Source organism: Mesoplodon bidens, assembly GCF_964165515.1.
Source record: "Mesoplodon bidens genome assembly, chromosome: 5".
In the NCBI taxonomy this organism is placed as follows: Eukaryota; Metazoa; Chordata; class Mammalia; order Artiodactyla; family Ziphiidae; genus Mesoplodon; species Mesoplodon bidens.
Genome location: NC_138161.1, coordinates 138,294,605 through 138,318,807, shown reverse-complemented (window position 1 = coordinate 138,318,807; position 24,203 = coordinate 138,294,605). Strand labels below are relative to the sequence as shown.

Sequence of the window (24,203 nt, the reverse complement as noted above, 5' to 3'; positions counted from 1 at the left end):
TGGAAGCTTGAACCAGAATCCAAAATCAGCACATAAATGTGCAAAGCCCCAGACTGAACCCAAATTAAAAAAAAATTTTTTTTACTGAATAAGCCACAACCTAATGAATCCATTAAACTGAGACATAAACTAAAAAGACTTTTAAATTAAAAAACTGAAACATCAAAATGTTCTCTAAAATAAATCATAACCAAACTGACATATTATTAGGTTCCTAGTTTAAAATAAGAAAGAGGAGGTCTCAAGACTTTATCCCCGCAAAACCTCCTTGGTGTGAGGGCAAAGGAGCAAATGTAGTCTGCCAGGAGTCTAAAGAGACAGGAGAGGTGATGAAGCAGATCACAGGGGAGGCTTTCTTACAAAATAAAAGAATATCGCCATCTAAAATAGGAACGTGACCCCATAAACGGCCAGCACCTGGCCGTGTTTATATAGCCAAATTTGAGTGACCTTCTGACTTAAAAGGACAAGTGCACAGACTGGAAATGTATAGATGATTTAAGTATTTGTTTTAAACATTATTTTAGTTTCCTTTCTATCAAGCTTTTTACTGGAATTGCTAATAAATTGCAAATAGCCAACATGAATAATTTTTATTTAAAATTTTAATGCCTTCCTCCATAGGCTTAGAAGAAATGCTAACAAATGATGCAACTAAAAAAAGAAAATCATCTCAATGATACTTGTAACTAAATGCCCACATATGAGCTAAGGCGCAAATGTAATAACTGCTCTCTGCATTAAAGAAGAATGATTAGTTAACGAGCCCCTCTGGGGTATTACACACTGGGGTGGGGACTGGGGAACCCTGGGTGCACAGTGAAATAGAATACTTGTCCCTGGGCTGCCCTGGTGGCGCAGTGGTTGAGAGTCCACCTGCCGATGCAGGGGACACGAGTTCGTGCCCCAGTCTGGGAAGATCCCACATACCGCAGAGCGGCTGGGCCCGTGAGCCATGGCCGCTGAGCCTGCGCGTCCGGAGCCTGTGCTCCACAACGGGAGAGGCCACAACAGTGAGAGGCCCATGCACCAAAAAAATTAAAAAAAAAAAAAAAAAAAAAAAAAAAAAAGAATACTTGTCCCTGCCATTGAGGAATTTCACATTCCCTAGATTTGGGGCCTGGGGGCCAAGACTTGGTAGTATTTGCTCCTGCTGGCATTTACCACTAATAATAATTAATTGGTAATAGTGATACTAATAATAGCTAATGTTTATTAAGCTTGATTTCGTGTCAGACATTAAGCCAAGCACTTTATCGGTATTATCATTTAATCCTCACGTTAACCTGGTAGATTCTATTATTAGCCCCATTTTGCAGATGAAGAAGCTGAGGTGCAGAGTTTAAGAAACTCGCCCAAGGTCACAGCCAGAATGTGACGAGAGCCCCTTGACACCAGAGTTCAGGCTCTTAGCCATGGTGCCAGACTGGACATGGGCTGCCTTGTCCCAGCTTATCCTTCGGGAGAGCCCTGTTTCAGGAGTGGACTAATGCAGTGCTGTGGGGTCCCTCAGCGCTCTTAGTTCAGTAGCTTTAATCTCCCCCCTCCGCCCCCTCTGGGCCCACTTCTCGTGGAAGCCCCTATGTTACACTCAATAACTGGTGTGGTAAGGCATTCGATAAATATTACCTTGAAATGGAAGTGGATCAAAATGATAATATTCATGAGTGCCAGCTATTACTTTGAAGTTTACTTTTCTTGAGAAAATAAAAGTAGAAATTTATGGAAAATGCTGAATTTCCCTGAAGTGTTCACCCCAGGGCCATCTGGTGGTCCATATGGAGTCTTTGTGCATATCGGGGAAATGGCTTCTCCTGGCAGGGGGATGCAGCCCTCACCAGGGTACATGCCCGGCCAAGCAGAGCGCGGACTGGCTCTCAGCCCCGCCCTTTACCCTCACAATGTACCACAGGACATGACCTGTCCCCCCTGCACACGGCAGCCCTGCTCAAGTCCAGGCTACCGATTGCCAAAGCACTCACACACCGGTAGGTAGGCTGGGGTCGTGAGCATAGGAGCCTTTGATACCAAGAAAGAGCTGGAAAAGCTAAGTGCTTGCTTTCTTGGTGCTCCTGAATCTGCAGTGAAGAGTGTGGTTTTGTGGGGTCATCCTGCCCGGATTTTAATCCCAGCTCTACCACTCACTGGCTAAATAACCTTGGTCGAGTTACAGGGTCTCTCTGAGTCTCAGTTTTCTCATCTGCAAAATAAGGTCGCTGTGAGGTTTCATCGGGGTGGTGTATATGGAGTGTGTAGAACAGTACCGGGCACAGGGGTGCGCTCGTCTGGTGTTGGGGGCATGGCACGTGGCTGGCATATTTAGGTGAACTTCTTCCTTCACAAAATGAGTCGAGTTGGGGATGTTGGTGCATTTGTGGCAGGATGTCGATGTCACTTTAAAGCAGCCCTCAGGAAGGCTGCCCAGAGGGGCTCCAACACAAGCAGGGGACACAGTGACCTGATTCTTCAAAGTGTAATTAGAAGTCGTGGACCAGCTTGTGTGCATAACATACCTGGGTAATTTTCAGCAGGATGCAACAATCCTGCCCGCCCAGACCCTGTTCCCGAAACGGATTCAGTGTCAACAGTGTCACCTGGCACATATTCTTCTTGAGGCTCCACAGGTGAGCCTGAGGTGCGGCTCCACTGAGACCCACCATTATAAGCTCACATTACAGTGCCTTTTCCATCTTACTGTTAGTTGCCTGATGGGGGAAGAGGGCTTGTGTATGCCTTTGGAGTGGGTCACAGACTGGTGTACCAGGAAGCACAAGCATCCACAGTTTGGGGACCCAGAAGCAGGCCACAAGCCCAGCTGTGCTTCACTTAGCCCAGAACCTTCTCCAGATCAGCTTCTCATGAGAGGAGGCTGAGTGAGGGAAACGTTGGAAGGAACTGAGAAGTGATTACAGAGAGTGGACCCCTCTGGGAGTGCTTGAAGGGAGGACAGATACAGAAACAGCGTCCTTACAAACACCCAACACCAGGGCCGTATGCTATACCCACATGTTGACTTTAAATTTTTAGTATTTAAAAAAACAGTTAACTTTTTAAAAGTTTGTTGCTAATTCAGTCCAAGCACTCAGTAGACAAAAGGCCAAATCCCTGGAGCTTAAAAGGCAAAAGAACAAAATTCAACTGAGTGCATTTTAAAGATCTTACTGGCTTTATTTAGTGATTCATGAGTCAGGCAGCATGCAGTCTAGCAGATAGAATGGAGCTCCAAAGAGCTATACAAGGTGAGAGATTTTATTGGAGGAAGGGAACAGAACAAGGAAATTATACTAGGCAAAAAGGTGGGTTGATTATTGCAAGGTTCCTTTCCTTATAGGGGATGACAGGGGTTGTCAGGCAGATTACCTAACTAGTGCTGATCAGTCTGTTCCTGATTTAAGCTGATACCTAGTTTAGGGTTGTTTGCAGGAAGAGCCAAAACTTTAAGTTTCCATTTGGTGACATGGGGCTTAGCATAAGCAACTCCATTTTGGGCCTGTTGTTTTGTCTTTAACAGAACAAAGCATATCATTAGAGCTTAAAGGAGTGTTCTTTTCCTGTCTTTGAGCCAAAGCAATAATAGTAAGCAATTTCAGTGTTTCAAGGCTATGTTTCATTGTTTTAACTTGTGTGAGCAGTAAATACTTTGTAGCAGTGGATGGCCCTGGCTTGTCTTATCCAGCTTAGCTTTAGGCCAGCAGAGTTGATATGTGCCTGTGTGTGTTTTTTCTTTTTTCCTTTTACAATGTCAGAACAACCTTTTTGATTTTTTTAATGTTCAACAAAGGTGTTTCTCCCTTTTAGCATAGGTGACAAATAGTAGGGCAGTTCGCGTTGACCTAATGCTGGATCCAGAGAGCTTGGTAATAGTGCCAGGTATGGTGGGCTCTAGAGAGCTTACTGTTTGGGTGGTTTTTGTTTTTGCATTTATTTCATAAAGGTTTATCAGCACTGTTATGTGCCAAGTGTGGTGCTAGGAGCTAGGGGAGACTGTGGTAAACAGTCTCACAGCCCTCACAGAATTTATACTCCTGTGGTAAAGCACACATTTGTCAAATAATACTTAATTACAATAGTAGTAAGTACTGTGAAAGAAGAGTATGCTGAGAGTATAGGACAGATGAACCTGATTGAGGGGGAAGAGATTGTTGGATAGAGATCAGGATAGGCTGCTGCCTAGGCTGCAAAGGCATTCTTGGCTTCAGAAGCAGCATGTGCAAAGGCCCTGAGGTGGGAAGATCCTCACACATTCAAGGAACAGAAAGGAGGCTGGTGTGGATTGGAGTGGCAGGAAGTGAGGTCAAATCACAGAGGACCTTATATGCCTTAGTAAAGATCCTGGAATTTGGGCTTAGGGTTTTAATGAGCCTCACTGGCCATGTCTCAGCTCCGTGTCAGCCAGGAGACTCTTTTCTCTGTCATGGAGAAGGCTCACTCCCAAAGCTGGCCCCACCCTGGAGATTTTCTTCCTCTGGAGCTCCCCTGATGCTTCATACCCACGGGTCTCATGCTTTATCCTGCCTGACAAGTCCCCAGCATGAGCCTTATGATCCTTGAGACCGTATCATCCCCAGGCCCATAAAGGAAGGATTAAATCTAAGTACCCGTGGTGGGTGAGTACCCAAATGAAATGAAAATGAAAACTCATCTTCCTGATGCATTCGCTTCAGATTAGTAAATCCTGGCAGTGCACACCCTTGGCTTTTGTCTCTCGAGTGCTTGGACTGAATTGGCAACAAACTTTTAAAAATCAACTTTTTTTTAATACTAAAGATTTTAAGTTGGCAACATGTGAGTTTAGCGTAAAGGCCTTGGCGTTGGGTGTTTAGCAAATTCTGGGCTGTGGGGCAAACACCGTGACTGACTCCATGTTCGGCTGGCACCTTGAAAACGCCTTTTTCCCCGTTACCCTACACCCGGCCGGCCGTGATGGGCCCCAAGCCCACGGCCCATCATCTGGCTATGCTCGGGTTGCCCCGGAAACTGCCCCCCGTGGTCAGGGGTCTGCTTGCATGAACTCTGATCCTCAGCTGCCCTTTTTGCGGACCCCTCTGGCAGATACTGCTTCGTGTCAGGCAACATTTCCCAGTGACTTCTCGGCATGGGACCCACGCAGGCTGCCCCCGATGGCCTTAGCTCTTAAATCTCACCTGGGCCTGTTCCCGGCCGCGGGCTTCTGCAGTGGTGATCCTGTACAACCGGCCTGCAGCTTGAACTTGGTGCAGAGCCATTTTGTGCTGGAGACAGCGAGTCAGCTGCTCTGACTTCCCTCCTGCTGTGTGTGTGCGCAGGCTCCTGACACAGCAGAGTGCAGGGGGCTGGGCGCGGTGCCGCCCTCAGAAATTACAACTCTGCTGTAAGTGAGGCACTTCTCTGGGTTCAGTTTCCACATCTATACTGTGGGCATGAGAGTAACAGCTTCCATATGGTGAGCACTGACTCTCTTAATTCACTTAACCCTGTGAGTTCGTAGTAGCATCTCCATTTTCTGTGCCTTCCTCGCAGGATTACGAAGGGGATTAAAGTAACGTGAAGTGCTTTACAACCTGAAATGTATCAGATGAAAGCAGTTTTATTCAAACTTGATTGGGGCAATTCACACAGGTGAAGATTGTAATTCGCAGCACTCACAGTGCCTATCCGTATATAGAGCTGATTCGCAAACGTCTGTTTATAGTACAGATGGTTCATTTAGTACATGAATATTTACTGAGGGCCTGCGATGTATCAGGCACTGTTCTAGGTGCTTAATATACATCAGTACAGAAAATCAAAGATTGCTGCCCTCGTGAAGCTTAATAAGTTCTAGCAGGCAGATGGATAATGAATCATGAGCACATTGCGTTATGAGTGCTGTTATGTTATGAGTGCTGTGCACGAGAAACAAGCAGGACAGATAAGGGAGGCCAGGAGTGCAGGTCGCTTTTCCCATCAGGGTGAGTCTCTCTGCTTTCAAATATTTCCCGAGTGCCTGCCGTGCCCTGTGGCCTGGAGACACAGCAGTGAATGGGACGAATAAGGTCCTTTCCCTCCTGGAGTTCACTTTCTGGCAGGTACAGTGGACAGTTAACAAGCAGACAAGTACATGTGATAATTGCAGGTTGAGGTGTGTGACCTGAAGGAAATAAACCAGGTGATGCGAGGGCAAGTAAAGCCGGGAGCAAATAGAGAGATGGGGTGGGCCTCTGCGTTGACATTTGAGCTGGGCCTGAAGTAGGAGTGAGCCAGCCCCGGGGCGGGACCGGAACCAGAGCCGGGAGAGACTCGGAAGGTGGAGTCAGCCCAGGGAGGCCTGAGTGTGAGCACAGAGAGCTGGGCAGAGGGACCGGTGAGTCTGGGGAGAGTGGCTGGGACCCGTGGGCAGTGCAGGGCCTCGCAGGCCACAGCGAGGGGTCTGGATTCTACCCTAACATGTGGGGATGGCCACCGAAGGGCTCTAACTGGGGCCTGACTTGGATGTCCTTTGTGCTGTTAAAAGGCCGCCCTGTGCGCCTTGTGCCTAAGCAGGTCTCTCCGTAGTCACAGGTGAGGAGGACACCCTCAGTTCTCAAGCTGATTCCCGCCCACATTCATCGAACCCCTGCTGTGTGCCAAGCACTGTGTGTGGTGCTTTTCATGTGCATTTCTTGGTTCACTCCTCTCTGCCCAATTTCTGATTTGTCCAGAAAGAGTCCATGCAAACTGTGATTCATTGTCTTGCAGGAGTCCCCCCAAAAGCTGGGGTGCAGGTGGAGCTGGGGGTGGAGAACAAGGGTGCGATGGCAGGTGGATTTAGGTGGTTTAACACCAAAGCAGCAGTCGGTCTCTGTCCTTTTTTAGGATAACCCGTCTTGTGACTCGCAGGAGGTTCGTTGTTGTTCAGAAGCCAGAATGTACAACAGTTCTTCCCTCCAGCCTCCCTGACAGGTAGAGGTCAGCTGAGAGGAACAGGGCCATTCAGTCAGCTGGCCCTTTAAGAAAATGGTATTTGGCTTTTGAAACCAACTCTAGATGATAAGCTCACCCCTAAAATGAGAAGTTCCAGGGGATAAGACCCCTGTCCCGGTCACTCTGGTAACTCAGTTCCCACAGCATTCAAATTTAAAATGCTTTTTCACATTAGCATCTCTAAATGTCAGTGGAATTTGGTGGAGACAAGAAATGGACGCAGCACTTCAGGGCTTCAGAGATAGACTCTCTAAGCCCGTTTTCCCGCTTTCTTAAGCAAGCAGGTGTCCAGGCAAGCTTGATGGTGAGATGACCCCAAGGGCTACCCTAAACACTGCTGTGTTTCAAAACGAAAAAAAAGAAACAAAGCACCTTTTCCCCCTTTCATCTTTCCAAACTAGCAACTGGAAATATTTAACTGGGCACATTGCATCACCCATCAGTCTGATAATACTCGTTCTCACAGTCTATATGCACGCAACTGCAGGTCTGGAGACCAAACATTTACCTCTTCAAAATAATGTATTCAGTTAAGGTGTTTCAAGCCAAACCCCCCCCCCCGCGTTGGATGGACTCTAGCGGCTTCCTGATGTTAGTCTTTCCAACCACCTGAATTTCAGATGAAAAACAAACCTCCTTTGTTATACTACACCTTCTTGAATCTGATAGCTTAAATGCATGAAAGTCTGATAAATGCAGCTCTTCCCTGCTCCTTTTGGGCTGCATTTAGAAGGCAAATCAAGAGGATTTTCCTTTTCTTAGACGTAGCTGAACTCTATAAAGGGCTTCTGTTTTGTAATCTGTTTTCGAGATCTGATGCGTGTGTTTCTAACACCCCATCACGTGAGGAGGTCTGACGTAGCCACCCAACATGACTATGAGAAAATGCACTGCAAAGATGTGTGTGGGATGGTGGAGCCGGATCACTGAAGCAGTGTCCTTTGTCAGAACACTTTCTGCAGAGAATAGCAGATCCATGCAGTAGATTCCACTTGAATATGGGGCCCGCGCTGGCCCAAAATGGACTGTGAGTTTGACTTTTGCAGGATTCCAGGTCAGTATCCTAATACAGTGTGTTCTTTTTTAGTCGGGTTTTATTTCTAAGTGTCTTTTTATAGAAGACTTGTAGTAGAGAGAGGAGAAAGTTGCTCTGTTGATTTAGTTTCGTTATTACGTACGTTAGGAATTGAGTGGCCAAGGTGCTGCAAGAGGGCTCTTGGCTTTTTCTCTGATCAGAAGATACAGAAAAGTGGGAATCAGTCAGGCCCTGGAGATTGGCCTTGAATAAGTGACTTCGAATTCTCACTAAGAATGCAGACTGGACAGGGTTACTTCACTTTCCATCTGTCATGTCTTAAAGATTTGCTAATAAAAGGACATCAGATTTTATTAACAAGGTCTATAAAGTTCTACATAATAGTTACACTGGTTAAACAACTAGAGGTCTATCAATTTTTTTTTTGGTTGACATTGTGAGAGTTAAAATTTTTATGGAAACTATCATTTTTAAGTTTTTTGACTTCTCTGTATTTCAGTAAAATTGCCTTGTCAAATTTGGGGAGGGATTTAATTAAGGTGGAAATACTGGAATTTGTTGGTTGGATCATTGCCAAGAATTGTTTCCTTTGATTTCAAGTTCAAAACCAGGACGAGTATCCAGGATATAATGGGGAGGGGCTCATTTAGTAGATGAATGGATAGAACTGTAAGGGCAGACGGAATGCTGTGACCAAGCTAACCTTTGATGCTTGGAAAGCAAGGATTCAAGCAATGATAGATTGTGCAAACAGAATATAGGCAGCAGCCCTGCAAATCAAGGAACAATTTTCACCTGAGTGTGTAGTGCGGGAAGGACCACACTAGGCAAACTGGTCCACCTGTTTTTCAGCCCTTCTCAACCTCAAGTGATAGATAGCAGTCGCTTCACGCTTGGAAAATTAAAGACAGCTGTAGAGGGTGTGTATACGTGTGACTGTAGGTGTGTCTGTCTGTGTTTCTCTATCCCTTGGTTTTTCCTTCTGTCTCCTGGGTGTTTCTGCTTTGTATTTTAACACACTTTTATTTTGTCTTTAGTTCCTTTAGGCTTATATATGATTCATTTTATTGAGTAAAATAATTTCTAAATAGTTTCTTTAAAAATGATTTTGAGCATTGTCTTATAGGTTAGAGAAGTGGTTCTCAAACTTTTTATTCCCAGGACCCCCTTACACCCTTATAAATCTTTAAGGACCCAAAGAGCTTTTGTTTATCTGAATTATATCTATCAATATTTATCATATTCAAAAATTTAAATGAGAATTTTAAAACTATTAACTTATGAAAATTAACTGTGATAAACCCAGTTACATGATAAAATGATGTATTTTAAAAATAACTATTTTCTAAAGCAATAAATATAGTGAGAGACTTCCCTGGCGGTCCAGTGGTTAAGACTTCACCTTCCAATGCAGGGGGTGTGGGTTTGATCCCTGGTCAGGGAACTAAGATCCCACATGCCTCTTGGCCAAGAAACCGAAACATAAAAAACAGAAGCGATATTATAGCAAATTCAATAAAGACTTAAAAAATGGTCCACATGAAAAAATATCTTATATATATCTATCTATATATAGTGAGAAGAATGGTATTGTTTTATGTTTTTGCAAATACAGTTGACCCTTGAACAACACAGGGGTTAGGGGCACAGACCTTCCATGTGGTCGAAAATTCGCACAGTCTCCCCTCCTCCACGTCCACAGTTCTGCATCTGTGGGTTCAGCCAATCGCGGATCGTGTAGTTCTATAGTATGTACTTAGTGAAAAACATTAGGGTATAAGTGGATCTGAGTGGTTCAAACCTGTATTGTTCAAGGGTACGCTGTATCTTTAATATCTGACTTCAGAGAAAGACAGTTGGATTTTCAAATCTGCTTCTGGATTCAGCTGTAATGTGTTGTTTTACTTGAGTTATATGAAGAAAATCCAGCCTCACACAACTAGGTAATTGGAAAAGGGAGAAGTTTTTTAATAATCTTTTCAGTTAATTGTGGATATTCTTTGATACTACACCAGAATTTACCAGTGGGAATTTCTTAAAGGTTAATTGCCACATGGAATCCTTATCAATGAACTTTCTGTACTTTGTTACATTTAAAGCCACTGCTCTCTGTTACGCCTTTTAGCCCCTGCATGATTTTTTTGGTAATATGCATTGGTCATTTGGAAAATGTTGGTTCACTGAGCCATGCATATCCTCCAGGTTCATTACTCAGTATCCAGAAACCACTGTCATTACATCACCACCAACATCATCAGAAAAATCGTTATGTACTGAGGAGTGTTGAGCTCATTGTGGTAGACGCAGGTTTTCCAAAATTCTGTTTTTGCTTCACAGTCTTTTGTTACTGGCAACAAAATGGCTACTTCCTTGAAATGACAGACTCAGTTCATTTTCAAGGAAGTGTTTGCCCAAATACCCGTATTTGAATAGCCATGGTTTGTCTTATCATTTTTTTCAAGTAAAAATGGTGTTCCATGAAAAAAAAATTGGCTAGTTCAACTCAGAACTCAAAGAAACACCCAAGTGCTTTTTCTCAAGGCAGTATGCACCAGAAGTGTTTTATGTGTACCTCCCATTTTATCACACAACAGTAAGAAGACGTATAGTCAAGGGTCAAGATTTAATAAAATGAATAATTTTTACTCCTTAATCCAAGTGTTACTGGCTTGATGTTTGCTAAGTTGCCGGAAGTTTTCCCCATCTTTGCTTTTGCACCATTAATGCACATGTCAGCATGATAAAAAAGATGAATGACATCTTAGTGTTGTCATGAAAATAGTTTTTTTTTAATGTCTTTATTGGAGTATAATTGCTCTACAGTGGTGTGTTAGTTTCTGCTTTATAACAAAGTAAATTAGCCATACATATACATATATCCCCATATCTCCTCCCTCGTGTCTCCCTCCCACCCTCCCTATCCCACCCCTCTAGGTGGTCACAAAGCACCGAGCTGATCTCCCTGTGCTATGCGGCTGCTTCCCACTAGCTATCTATTTTACATTTGGTAGTGTCTATATGTCCATGCCGCTCTCTCACTTGGTCCCAGCTTACCCTTCCCCCTCCCCGTATCCTCAAGTCCATTCTGTACATCTGCATCTTTATTCCTGTCCTGCCCCTGTGAAAACAGTTTTGACCTCAGGAGCTTGCCGATAGGGTCTTGGGAGACACAGAGGTCCATGAAACATACTTTGAGAACCATCAGGTTAGAAAGAAACTAGCGGGGAGGGGGGGGAAGAACAGGAATTTATTTTTATTTTCCTGGTAATTTTGCTTTCTCTAGAGTAGCATTTGGGTTCACCTAGGTCTAGTTTTTAAAGCTTTAAACCAGAAACCTTTCTAAGCACAGTATGTTATTTAAGGCATTTGCTGCCCGGGGTCTGAGGAGCCAGTGCGTTTCTGCTCACTGTCGACATCAACAGTGCGTTGTACCCGCCCTGCGGGCGCAGAGGGTACCAAGATGAGCTTGGTTGTCCCTGCGCTTAAGGAGCAAACAGGGAAAGATAGAGTTGTGGATAGACGCACAACATTACATGCAACTATAAAGGTCGGAACCCCAAACTAGAAATCCGTGAGGAAGGAGGCTGACCAGAGGAGGTGTCATCTGAGATGAGTGAATGATAGGAATTGCCCGGCAGTGGAGCTAGGGGCGAGGATAGAAGAAGAACCTCAAGAGGAAGTACAGTGTTTCTTCTAAAGCTTCATACAGACAGAGCGTAGAAATCCTCCCGAGTCATGAGGAAAGGACCCGTATAGGGAGTCCCTGTGCTGCGTGTGCTGTGGGTGTACTGAGGAGGCTGGCGTGGGGAGGGGGCCTTCTGCCTTGTACCTTAATCCACTTCTGTACTGTTTGCATACTTTACCATCAGCATAGATTTATTTTACTTTTCTGAAACTAGTTAATTCTACAAGTAGGTGAAGAAAAGTCATTTTAATCATCAAAAGCATCTTATTTAAGTGCCTACCTTTGCATGAGATGAATGTGTATTGTATAAGGCTGGAATATGGCAGGAGACAAAAGCAGCAGCAGATGCTAAATATGCTAATTAAGTAGAATTTCCCAGTGGCATTTATATGAAGTATAATTATAAAGTACATTTATCATATATTTATAAAATTCTTAAAAGCATTTACATATTTATAAAGTATACGTTATGTAAATGTACATATATGTAATTATAACTTTAGAATTTTATATTTAATTTATATAGAGATATATTTTTTGTTTATATATTTATGTATATGAAAACAGGATGACCATTCATCCTCATTTCCCAGGGTACAGTCCCAGTGTGTACCTGTTGCCCTGGCATAGTTATTAATTGCACCCCCTCTCTCTCTTAAGTATCCTGTTTTTAATTTTTTCTTTTTTTTAATTTATTTTATTTTTGGCTGCATTGGGTCTTCGTTGCTGCACACGGGCTTTCTCTAGTTGCGGCGAACGGGGGCTGCTCTTCGTTGTGGTGCACAGGCTTCTCATTGCGGTGGCTTCTCGTGTTGTGGAGCACGGGCTCTAGGCGCACGGGCTTCAGTAGTTGTGGCACGCAGGCTCAGTAGTTGTGGCTCGCGGGCTCAGTAGTTGTGGCGCACGGGCTTAGTTGCTCCTCAACATGTGGGATCTTCCCGGGCCAGGGCTCGAACCTGTGTCCCCTGCGTTGGCAGGCGGATTCTTAACCACTGTGCCACCAGGGAAGCCCCAGTTTATTTTTTTTTAATATTGGCTTACCAAAATTTTTGCATCTACATCATTTTTGTTAGCCTTTTTTCATGCTTATTTATTCCATCTCAGCAGTACTACTGAAAATAATAAATATACTGCACGAAACTTGCTTTTTTGAACACGTTTTAGAAAATTACGTGTGAATTGAGTCTCATCTGCTTTCCAACTTCTGTTTCTTTTTCTGAAGTCTGTTGTGGGCTTTCCATTGGCAGGAACTCCTAAGACTTCTGTTTTCATTTACTCTCCATGAAGAAATAAAACGGAGGAGGAGATCACTTTAATTTTTCTGAAGTCAAAGAATACTGTTTTTGGTGAGAATGACTGCCTCCCCCCCACGAGCTCATTTATGTCTTAATTCTAATTTTAGGGATATCATTAAGTATGTCTGTTCAGAACTGTGGGTGCAAAGTGATTCTGTTTAATGTTCTTACCAGTTGCCCAAACCAAACTGCCTAAAGGGGCCAGGCTGGGCTTTTTACTGAGAGAAGCTGCTGGGCGGTAAGTACTTGGACAGGTAGCACGTGCATGCAGGTGACAGTGACACAGGGACACAGCCACGCGGTTGCCAGGCAGCCAACAACCCCTTCGTTGTCCAGTCTTCCTATTTTTCAAGAAAAGATATGTTGATTTTTATGTTAAATCTTACTGGTTTTCAGCATGAGCTCAGTTTTTCAAAAACATCGTTCCAAAAACCGTGGGGGTCAAACACAGCTTGTGGGGACCAGCTGTGCTTGTAGCCTATGGTGGGTCCCCTCTGGCCTACAGACTCCTAGCTTATTTCTTTGTTGCACGTTGGACAGGCAGAATATGGCTTGAAATTGCATCTTCAACAGCTTTCACCTCTTTTTCACTTCGCATTTGCGGATTTGGATTCTTTGTCCTAAACTGTTACACTGGGAATTCCCTGGCGGTCCAGTGGTTAGGACTCCGCGCTTTCACTGCTGAGGGCCCAGGTTCCGTACCTGGTTGGGGAACTAAGATCCCGCAAGCTGCATGGTGTGGCAAAAAACAAAAAGCAAACAACAACAACAACAAAATAAAAATAAAGTGTTACACTGACTCCTAGATTACAAGGTTCTTGAGGGCGTAAAACTCTCGACTGTGCCTTTTTCTGACTGAAATTCCTTTTCCTCAGCTTTGTCCATATCTGCAAGGTTTTGCTGAGCTCACACCTGTTCCCAAGCCACTCTCCCCTGACTCCTGAAACCTTCTCCCAGCGCTCTTGATCCTTCACCTTCCCTGGGAATCTTTGTTTTACGGCTTTTAGTGAACACATCTTATTTTCCCTGCTATACCACAAACCTTTGGGGGCAGTATTTTTGTTCCTCTAGCGGCCCTGGCTTTTAGTGTCAGCCCCCAGGCCTGTTTCTGGCTGGTTGATAAAAAACCACCTGAAGAGCCTCTGAGACAATGTGGGAAGGAGGCTTGTCAGTGTTTATTCGGTGTGCCTTTCCAATTTGTTATCATATGAATGTATTACTTATTCACGAAGTGAGGTACAAAAGTACCTCTGGATTCCAGGGTCTCACCCCAGCTGTTCCAAACCAGACTCTCTGCAGGGGCAGAGTAGGGGGACTCTGTAAACCTGTACTATTTTAAAACTTCCCAGCTGATTTTGATGCCTAGCCAGGTTTGGGAACTACTGTCCCAAAGCATGAAGTAGATATTCAGTAAACATCTGTTCAACGGAGAGATGAACTCTTGTCTTCCTACAGCACTTAGCCTGATGCCTTGTACTTAGCAGTAGCTCAATAAATATTGGTCGAGGGAATTAAAGTAAATTTTGAGTTTAGATACTAACCCCCGTGGCCTCACTTCCTTAGGTGTGGGTGGAGGCATCGCTCCTTCCCAGGTTCCCACTCTGTCTGGGGTGGATGGATTAATTCTACCTGGACCACTAGGACGGCCTCACTAGCTGGTTTGCAACCAGCTGGCCTCCCTCTGATCCTTTAAACACACTGCAGCCTAAGTGATCCTGAGTGATTTTTTTTTAACTCAAACCTGATGATAACTTTTAATGATAACTAGTACTGGCAATATAAAACTTGCTGTGGGGAGTCCTCTAGAGCCCATTATGGTCTGGGCTGACCCTTCCAAACAGGAGAAGGGTACGAAGTCAAGAGAGAAAGTAGATCCTACAGGGGCCCAGAACAGAGAGACCTCAAGGAAGGCCAAACAAGCACCAGCCAAGTATGGTATTGATCTATAAGCCAGTGAAGGATAGACTCCTGCTATCCATTCAGGGGTGAACCTTTCTCCCTTCAGGGCACAGAGGAAGCCATAAAGATCCCCTTTTCTTTAAGTTTATATTCTTTATTTTTTTGGCTGCATTGGGTCTTAGTTGTGGTATACGAGATCTTCATTGCGGCCCTCGGGCTTCTCTCTAATTGCGGAGCACGGGCTTCTCTCTAGTTGTGGCGTGCAGGCTTCTCTCAGATTGTGGCACGCGGGTTTTCTCTTCTCTCGTTAGGGCACGCAGGCTCCAGGGTGGGTGGGCTCTGTATTTGTGGCATGTAGACTCCAGAGCGCAGGGGCTCTGTACTCTAATTGAGACGTGTGAGCTCAGTAGTTGTGGCACTCGGGCTTAGTTGCCCCGTGGCATGTGGGATCTTAGTTCCCCGACCAGGGATCGAACCCAAGTCCCCTACATTGGAAGTTGGATTCTTTGCCGCTGGACCACCGGGGAAGTCCCAAAGATCCCTTTTCATTTAATTTTATTTAAAGATTTAATCCCCCACATCCCTAGAACAGGTTCATGGAAGGTTCCACTTAAAGGCAGGGAAAACAAGAGTAAAAGAGCTATCACTAAATCAAGAAAGTGAAACAGTAGTCACACCAGAAACCCGGGCTCACAGTGGCTCCAACAGTCGATGGTAAACATTAGTTCTAAGCATCCTTGTCTCGAGAATTAAGAGAGAATAAACGTGGTGAGTACATTGTTCTCATTATCTGAATAATGAAGAATTTGTTAGTAGAAATGCTCTTTTTCCAATGGCTGAATGAGATAAAAAGAAGTTATCGAACGGATTCTTGTATAAAGGACTGTCTAAGTAACATAATGGGCAGAGCTTATAATCCTGACAAAAAGGTAAAAAGAGATCCTTTATGTGGCCATCTGGTCTTTTCCAACTGAATTAAATGCCATGGGCTAAACATTATACTCCAGTGCTAGGAATACACTGCCACTGGGAGTTAAAGAAATAGCAGCAAGATATATGGCTTTCTGGACATCATGTGATTAGAGATAGACTTGATGAACAGCTGGGTAGTATATCCTTTAGACCAAAGCGGGTATTTGAGGAGGGGGGTACAGATTAAGTGCAGGAGTGTTCCATTAGTGTGTAGTGGAATTAGTTTGGTGAGTTGCTGTTAGCATTTTTTAAGTGAAAGAGAATAGGACGGAACAGACTGCATCACACATAGTAAGGGTAAGTTTTAGTTTCATTTCTGTCTTAAGTCACTGTGTACCATGTATTTTTTTTTTTTTTTCGCGGTACGCGGGCCTCTCACTGTTGTGTCCTCTCCCACTGCAGAGCACAGGCTCCGGACGCGCAGGCTCAGCAGCCATGGCTCACGGGCCTAGCTGCTCTGCGGCATGTGGGATCTTGCCGGACCGGGGCACGAACCCGTGTCCCCTGCATCGGCAGGCGGACTCTCAACCACTGTGCCACCAGGGAAGCCCTGTACCATGTATTTTTTACTGTGGGTAACTATGAAAGCCACTGCTTTGGATTGTCCCTCACTAGAATATTAGTGGGTAGGCTCTGGCCATTCTAGGCTCGTTATAGAACATAGAGGATAACAAGACCCGGGCTCTGGGAACAACGGAGGTAGGATCCTCAGACCAGAACAAGAGCCTCAGTGCCTTGAAATTGTGCTGATTTAGGAACCTGTGACTAGACACGGTATTGTAAACTCAGAAATATACTTTCCTTGTTTTGTTTTGTTTCCTTTTTGATTGAACACCCCAGTCTACTTTGGCTGTGATAAAAGCGAAATCAGAAGGAACAGGATGGGTCCCCACAAGGAAGGGCCAGAGGGCAGGGTGCCCCTAGTGGTCAGACTTGGTCATGCAGACTGAGACTTTACACCGAGAAACCCTTCGGAGCCACAAATCAGGAATGGCTCCTCCAGTTCTTGCTTCTTTCCCGAGCAGCCAATGCCTTAACTCACAGGTACTGCTTACTTAGGGAAAACTTTTAAAAAATCATTTTCCTGCTTCATGAATTACGTTTGGATCAGATCATCAGGGCGATCTTCTGAAATAGATAAGGAGGCTTGTGGTAGGACCATGGCATTGCCCGACTCTAATAAGAGTTCAGTGCAGCAGCCCTGCGTGATGATGAGACCTTTAACATTTGGCGGGGGGAACCTTTCTCCAAGCTACAACTTTGGAGAAAGAAGGAGAAAAAGTTCTGGGAGGATTTCCAACTATAACAACTCTTAGCAGTGGTATGAGGAACAGGCTGGGGCAAGATAAAGATTAAACTTCTAAGGTCGACTCCAAGTCTTGGGAGCAGCAACAGAATGAGATTTTTTTTAAAAAAAACATTTATTTTCATACAAAAAACTTTTTTCAAAGAAATTGAAAACAGGCTACAAATAAAGGAGCTCCTTGTGGAAGGGTCTCTGACCATTTCTCTCCTCTCGTTTCAGATGACAGTCATGTCCCTTTCCAGGGACCTCAAGGACGACTTTCACAGCGACACAGTACTCTCCATCTTGAATGAGCAGCGCATTCGGGGCATTTTATGTGATGTCACTATCATTGTGGAAGACACCAAATTTAAAGCCCACAGCAATGTCCTGGCTGCTTCAAGCCTTTATTTCAAAAATATCTTTTGGAGTCATACCATCTGTATTTCCAGCCATGTCCTGGAGCTGGATGATCTCAAAGCCGAAGTGTTTACAGAAATCCTTAATTATATCTACAGCTCCACAGTCGTCGTCAAGAGACAAGAAACAGTCACTGATCTTGCAGCTGCAGGAAAAAAGCTGGGAATATCCTTCTTGGAAGATCTTACCGATCGCAACTTTTCAAATTCCCCAGGTCCCTATGTATTCTGCATTACCGAAAAGGGAGTGGTTAAAGAAGAAAAAAATGAAAAAAGGCATGAAGAACCAGCCATCACTAACGGGCCAAGGATCACAAATGCATTTTCCATCATCGAAACAGAAAATAGTAATAACATGTTTTCTCCACTGGACTTGAGGGCAAGTTTCAAAAAGGTCTCCGACTCCGTGAGAACCACCAGCCTTTGCCTGGAGAGGACTGACGTCTGCCACGAGGTGGAGCCCGTGCACACCCTCGCCGAGCACTCCTACGCCGTGTCTTCCGTGACTGAGGCTTACAGGAGTCTGCCTGTACGGGAACGGGACAGCAGTTCACCTGGGAAAACAGGGAAAGAAAACTGCGAAGCTGTTGCAGCAAAACCGAAAACATGCCGGAAGCCAAAGACAGTCTCCGTACCCCAGGATTCGGATTCACCTCCAGAAAATATACCGCCCCCTCCGGCAACTAACTTGGAAATGAATCAAGAAGGAAGTCCACAGCCAGCTGCAATTCTTTCCCTTTCAAAATCTCCCAACAACAACGAAGGAGAGGTCCATTTCCCCAGGGCAGATGAAAATAAATCCTCTGATGTCCCCACGCTGCCAGCCCCAGAGGTGCCGCCTCTCATTTACAATTGTAGCTGTTGTTCCAAATCTTTCGACAGTAGCACTTTGCTCAGCGCCCACATGCAGCTTCACAAGCCAACCCAGGAGCCCTTGGTGTGCAAGCATTGCAACAAACAGTTCAGCACCCTCAACAGACTGGATCGGCACGAGCAGATCTGTATGAGGTCAAGCCACATGCCCGTTCCTGGAGGGAATCAGCGCTTCTTAGAAAACTATCCCACCATTGGGCAGAATGGAGGTGCATTCACAGGTCCAGAACCTTTATTACCTGAGAACAGGATTGGTGAATTTTCCAGTCCCGGAAGTACCTTGCCAGAAACAGAACACATGGTTAAATTTGTCAACGGGCAAATGCTCTACAGCTGCGTAGTATGCAAACGTAGTTACGTGACTTTATCCAGCCTCCGAAGACATGCCAATGTTCACTCGTGGAGAAGAACGTATCCTTGCCATTACTGCAACAAAGTCTTTGCATTGGCTGAGTACAGGACAAGACATGAGATTTGGCACACAGGAGAAAGGCGGTATCAGTGCATTTTCTGCCTGGAAACGTTCATGACCTACTATATCCTCAAGAACCACCAGAAGTCTTTCCATGCCATCGATCACAGACTTTCCATCAGTAAAAAAACAGCAAACGGGGGCTTGAAGCCTAGTGTCTATCCATATAAGCTTTATAGGCTCCTGCCCATGAAATGCAAGAGGGCTCCTTACAAGAGCTACCGACATTCTTCCTATGAAAATACTCGAGAAAACAGTCAGATGAACGAGTCTGCACCTGGTCCCTATGTTATTCAGAGTCCACACGGCTCTGAATTGCCTACTCTGAATTTCCAAAACAGTGTAAACACCTTGACCAACAGTCCAGCCATCCCACTGGAAACACCAGCACATCATGATGTACCCACTTCCACCAGTGCCCAAAACACAGAGGGTACCAAATGGGGAGAGAGGGGAGAGTTCAAAGTTGATCTGGACAGTAACTTTTATTCAACAGAGGTGTCGGTTTCTTCCGCTGAAAATGCCTTCAGTTCGGGCCTCCGGGCAGGGGACACGCCCGTTTTGTCCGTGAGTAACAGCAGTGAGAACTCCACCTCTGTGATCAGCTACAGTGGCCCAGCCCCCTCGGTCATCGTGCACAGCAGCCAGTTCTCATCTGTGATAATGCACAGCAACGCCGTTGCTGCCACAAGCAGCCACAACCCCAGAGCCCCTTCAGACCTGGCTGGCAGTGAGACCCCGAAAGACGATGGCAAACCCGAGCCAGACAAAGTGGGGAGGGTTGTCAGCAGACCCAAGAGCATGAAGGAGAAAAAGAAAACCATCCTGTGTAACAGGGGAGAAGTACCAGAGGAGTCCAGATACATTGCTGATCCTGGAGGGTCGTTGAGCAAAACCACAAATATCATTAAAGAAACTAGTAAAATTGAAACTTACATCGCAAAGCCTGCTCTCCCGGGAACCTCCACAAACAGCAACGTCGCGCCCCTCTGCCAGATAACGGTGAAAATCGGGAACGAAGCCATTGTGAAAAGGCACATCCTAGGATCTAAATTGTTCTATAAAAGAGGGAGGAGGCCCAAGTACCAAATGCAGGAGGAGACTCCGCCACGAGAGAGTGAACAGGAAACGAACAGAGACAGCCCGATCGGGCTCTGCCAGTCCGAGTGCATGGAGATGAGTGAGATGTTTGATGATGCCAGTGACCAGGATTCCACGGACAAACCATGGCGCCCTTACTACAACTACAAACCCAAAAAGAAATCCAGACAGTTGAGAAGAATGAGGAAAGCCAACTGGAGGAAGGAGCATGAAAACAGGAGCCCGAGCAGCAAATGTAAATACCCGGCCGAACTGGACTGCGCAGTAGGGAAGGCTCCCCAGGAGAAGGCCTTCGAGGAAGAAGAAAATAAAGAGATGCCCAAGTTGCAGTGTGAACTCTGTGACGGAGACAAAGCCTCGGGGGCTGGGAATCAAGGGAGGCCCCACCGGCATCTCACGGCCAGGCCTTATGCGTGTGAGCTCTGCTCTAAGCAGTTCCAGAGCCCCTCCACCCTGAAGATGCACATGAGGTGTCACACGGGAGAGAAGCCGTACCAGTGCAAGACCTGTGGACGGTGCTTCTCGGTACAAGGCAACCTACAGAAACACGAGCGCATCCACCTGGGCGTGAAGGAGTTCGTCTGTCAGTATTGCCACAAGGCCTTCACGTTGAACGAGACCCTCAAAATCCACGAAAGAATCCACACTGGCGAAAAGCGATACCACTGTCAGTTCTGCTTTCAGAGTTTTCTGTATCTCTCCACGAAAAGGAATCATGAGCAGAGGCATATCCGAGAGCATGATGGGAAGGGCTATGCCTGCTTCCAGTGCCCCAAAATTTGCAAAACAGCTGCTGCCCTTGGAATGCACCAGAAGAAACACTTATTCAAAAGCCCAAGTCAGCGGGAGAAAATGGAAGGTGACACGGGCCACGAAGACTCAAATCCCCGGGAGAATCCACATTTCATTGATTCAGAAGACAATGACCAAAAGGATCACGGACAGACCGTTGTTGATAATGTCCTTTGAATGGTGATACTTAGAAAAATCTTTGAAACTATAAGTTGGTGGGTCTGGGTTTTTCGTTTTTTTTTTTTTTTTTTTTTTTTAAGTTAGCCATTTGCTTTTGTTTCTGTTTAATTTTGTTCACATAACAGTCATGAAGGAGTGAAATGTAACAAAGAAAATCTCATCTTTGAAAATCCCAGAAAAAGGATCCTCATATCTACTTTGGGTTTTAGCATTAACTTCATGCAAAGTACACAAAAACAAAGTAGCTGAATCTTCCAATATCCCAAGTGACCTGTGAAAGTTTATGAAGTTCTCAGCTATGATATTTCTGCCAGTCGGGGAAAAGAAAAGAGTTTAATTTTAGCGTAATTTAAAACTTTCTAATAAGTGCTAATAGGAACTGGCTGCTGAACTGTCTTTAGTCACTGGAGAAAATAAGGGTCAGATGTCATGAAAATGTCATCTTCATAAATAAGTTCAAAGGTAAATGAGCTATGACAGTCATTATTCCCAACCAGCTTCTATTAAAATTGTTTAAATTAATGGATACGTACGAAATAATATAGTTGAAAATATGTGTGAAATGAGTAACCCGAGTAGGACATTCATACGTTACCTAGAACTACTTTTCTGCAACACAGACCTTGTAAAATACATATATAAATCACTCTAACTTTTAACTGTCCATGTCCCCTGTAGTGAATTATAATGATGAGCAATAGATCTGCCAATAATGAGGACTGATGTAAAAATCAGTAGAAAGCATTTTGAATATTACTTAAGAGCATGTGTATGCTTTTAGATGGAATGCTGTTCTCTTGAAGTTATGGCTGAGCTGTTATTAGAACTGGTCTACTCAAGTCACAGAAAACATAGGTCATGCCTTATCCATGGGGGAGAGCCTTCCCAGAAGTTACCTGTGGTTACCTGTGCTGTGCTGTATATTACTTTTTAGTGGCCTCACTTCAGAAAATGAAGAAAGGTCAGATTCTTCTGAAACTCCCTGCAGTCTTCCATCCATCACAAGGCCATGGACATGGAGGTCTTTCCAGATAGATTTAACCAGTCTCAAGGGTTCAAGTAAAACCTGACGCCTTCCATGCCACTGAAGGAGTGTCCAGGAAATTTAGCGCAAAGCATGTGTACGGTGGTGAATTCCCAGGCACTTGAAAGTGACAGAAAGCCCAATCCCTACAATTGTTAGCCTTCTTGGAGATTATGCAGCCCACAAACTCATACTATTTAAAAAAAAAAAAAAAAAAGGACGAGAAACACACACACCCCACCCCACCCATTAATAACTTGAGGGGGCAGAGAGTGTGATGACCTTCCTTGCCTCGAACAGAGCTTTATCTTTGGCGGGTGGGGAGATAGAATGTGGAGTGACAAGGTTCCGTCACTTACTGATATGACTCAGAAATAACATCCACAAACCAGATGCCTTGTCTTAATGTTTGCAGACATCTAGCCCGCTTGCTAAAAACCACTTGCGTTTTTAATGTTCTTTTATGCTGACCCACACCATCGACACTGCCCTCAAAATCGAACTGCCCTATAGGATATTCCATCATGTGGACTAGGTTCCTGGGAGGCTGGAAGTCATGATTCTCACTTTTTAAACTGCCAGAATAGGAGAGAGAGAGAAAACATTCTTATCCTTTGATGACCAGTATGAGCAGAATCTGGAACCCGGTTCAAGGACGACCTGGAGCCATTCATGTTCATGGGATGTGATGGCTGGAAACCCAAGATTACCCAAGGTTGCAAGGTTGCCATTGTGAAGAAGTAGCTCAAAGGACCCCAGATTCTCTCTTCAAGCGTTGGGATATCTCCACGAAGAAGACGTAATAAGGATTGGGGTGGGCAAGGAAGCATTTAAACACCCAGAAAAGGACATGATCAAAGCTGACCTTTTTATACTGTAGTACTTTGCTGTTAAATAACCCCAATATTGTATTTGCATTTATCTTTTGTTCATCTGCTTTCACTTACAAACAGTATTATGTAATAGAGGAAAATGGAAGAATGCAAACGAGTTCAACTTTATTTTATACGTTGTATATATGTATACCTGCACTATTCATGTGGGTTTTGTTAAAAAGATAGTTGCAAAGGGCTTACGAATCTTTGAATTGATAATTAGAAAATTGAATAAGCGATCCTGTGATCTACTAATTTGTTTCATCTCAATTAGGCTTATGAATCAAGGAGAATTACTGTGTGTTTCAGTCATTTTGATTTGAGGTAACTCCAAATATAAAATGATGACATGTACTGATGTCTCCCAGCCCTTCCACGTGGATATTTTTTAAGTGGACTTGTATGCTGATAATTCTAGACCAAAGTAAATATGGCAGAATATTTATACATGAAAAAATAATTTTGCAAATATTTTCTATAATTGTATTATTCGTTTAAAATGTTGATAGCTTGTGTTAGTTTCAGGGAGGGGTGTATATTTTGATAAAAAAATACTTGACTTTGTAATTCTGTATATTCTATACAATTTATAGCAGAGCCGTTTTAAGACAGCCTCGTCGCCTTTTTTGTTAATTGTGAAAATTTTATTCTAAGTGATGTTTATGCATTGAGTACATAACGACCAACTAGAATTAAAGTAAGTGTGAACAGTGAACATACTGTATGCTGTACAAGATATATTGTAATTTGCTGTTTTAGCATCTGTATTTTGGTTAGAAGATATTATTAAATACAGATGTTAAGGGTTGGAAAAGTCTAATTTTATTTTTAGAACTAATGGATATAAATTTGTTTTGGCTTGATTAAAATAGCTTATTCCTATGTTGTCTCTTTTTAAACGTTTTAGTGTTAATTATTTTGTGCAGCCAAGCAGCTCTTTCATCTGTGTGAGTCACAGCATTGTTTCACATATGAGTCATTCAATATATTTCTGTTTCCTTTCTTGTTTACATTCCATGGTACCTGCTTACATGCTTAGGACTCAAATGGAATATGACATTAAAAAAAAGCAGAATAAAAGAGACTTGAACTCTTGTTATCATTTAGTGCTTTGGATAGGCCTGATCTTATGATAAATCGGAGTGTTGGAAGTATTCTGCTCTGGACATCCACAGAAAACAAATTACACTCACTACCTACCAGGTATTCGGCAGCGTTCTTTCCACGGGCTATTTCATTCAGTCCTTTCCCGGCGACCTTAGGAAGTAGACCTCATTATCTGCATTTTATAGTGACGTTGAGCAGACCCCACAGCCAGACAGTGCCAGGATCGCAACCCAGGGCTGCCTGACTCCAGAGCCCATGTTTTTGTTC

At 44.2% G+C, this 24,203-nt stretch overlaps 1 protein-coding gene across 6 annotated transcripts in view; it reads left to right on the top strand.

The window, feature by feature from the left end:
- ZBTB38 (zinc finger and BTB domain containing 38) overlaps positions 1-23,711 on the top strand; it is a 119,989-nt gene extending 96,278 nt beyond the window's left edge. For 5 of the 6 annotated variants that reach the window (XM_081235076.1, XM_081235075.1, XM_081235074.1 and 2 more), the window contains one exon: positions 17,334-23,711. In XM_081235076.1, coding sequence (XP_081091202.1) covers positions 17,334-20,927 — 3,594 coding nt within the window. In that variant the 3' untranslated portion in view covers positions 20,928-23,711. Of the gene's footprint in view, positions 1-12,966; positions 12,989-17,333 lie in introns of those variants that run through there. The other variant, XM_081235079.1, reaches the window with a different exon arrangement.
- The last annotated feature ends 492 nt before the right edge of the window (positions 23,712-24,203 follow it).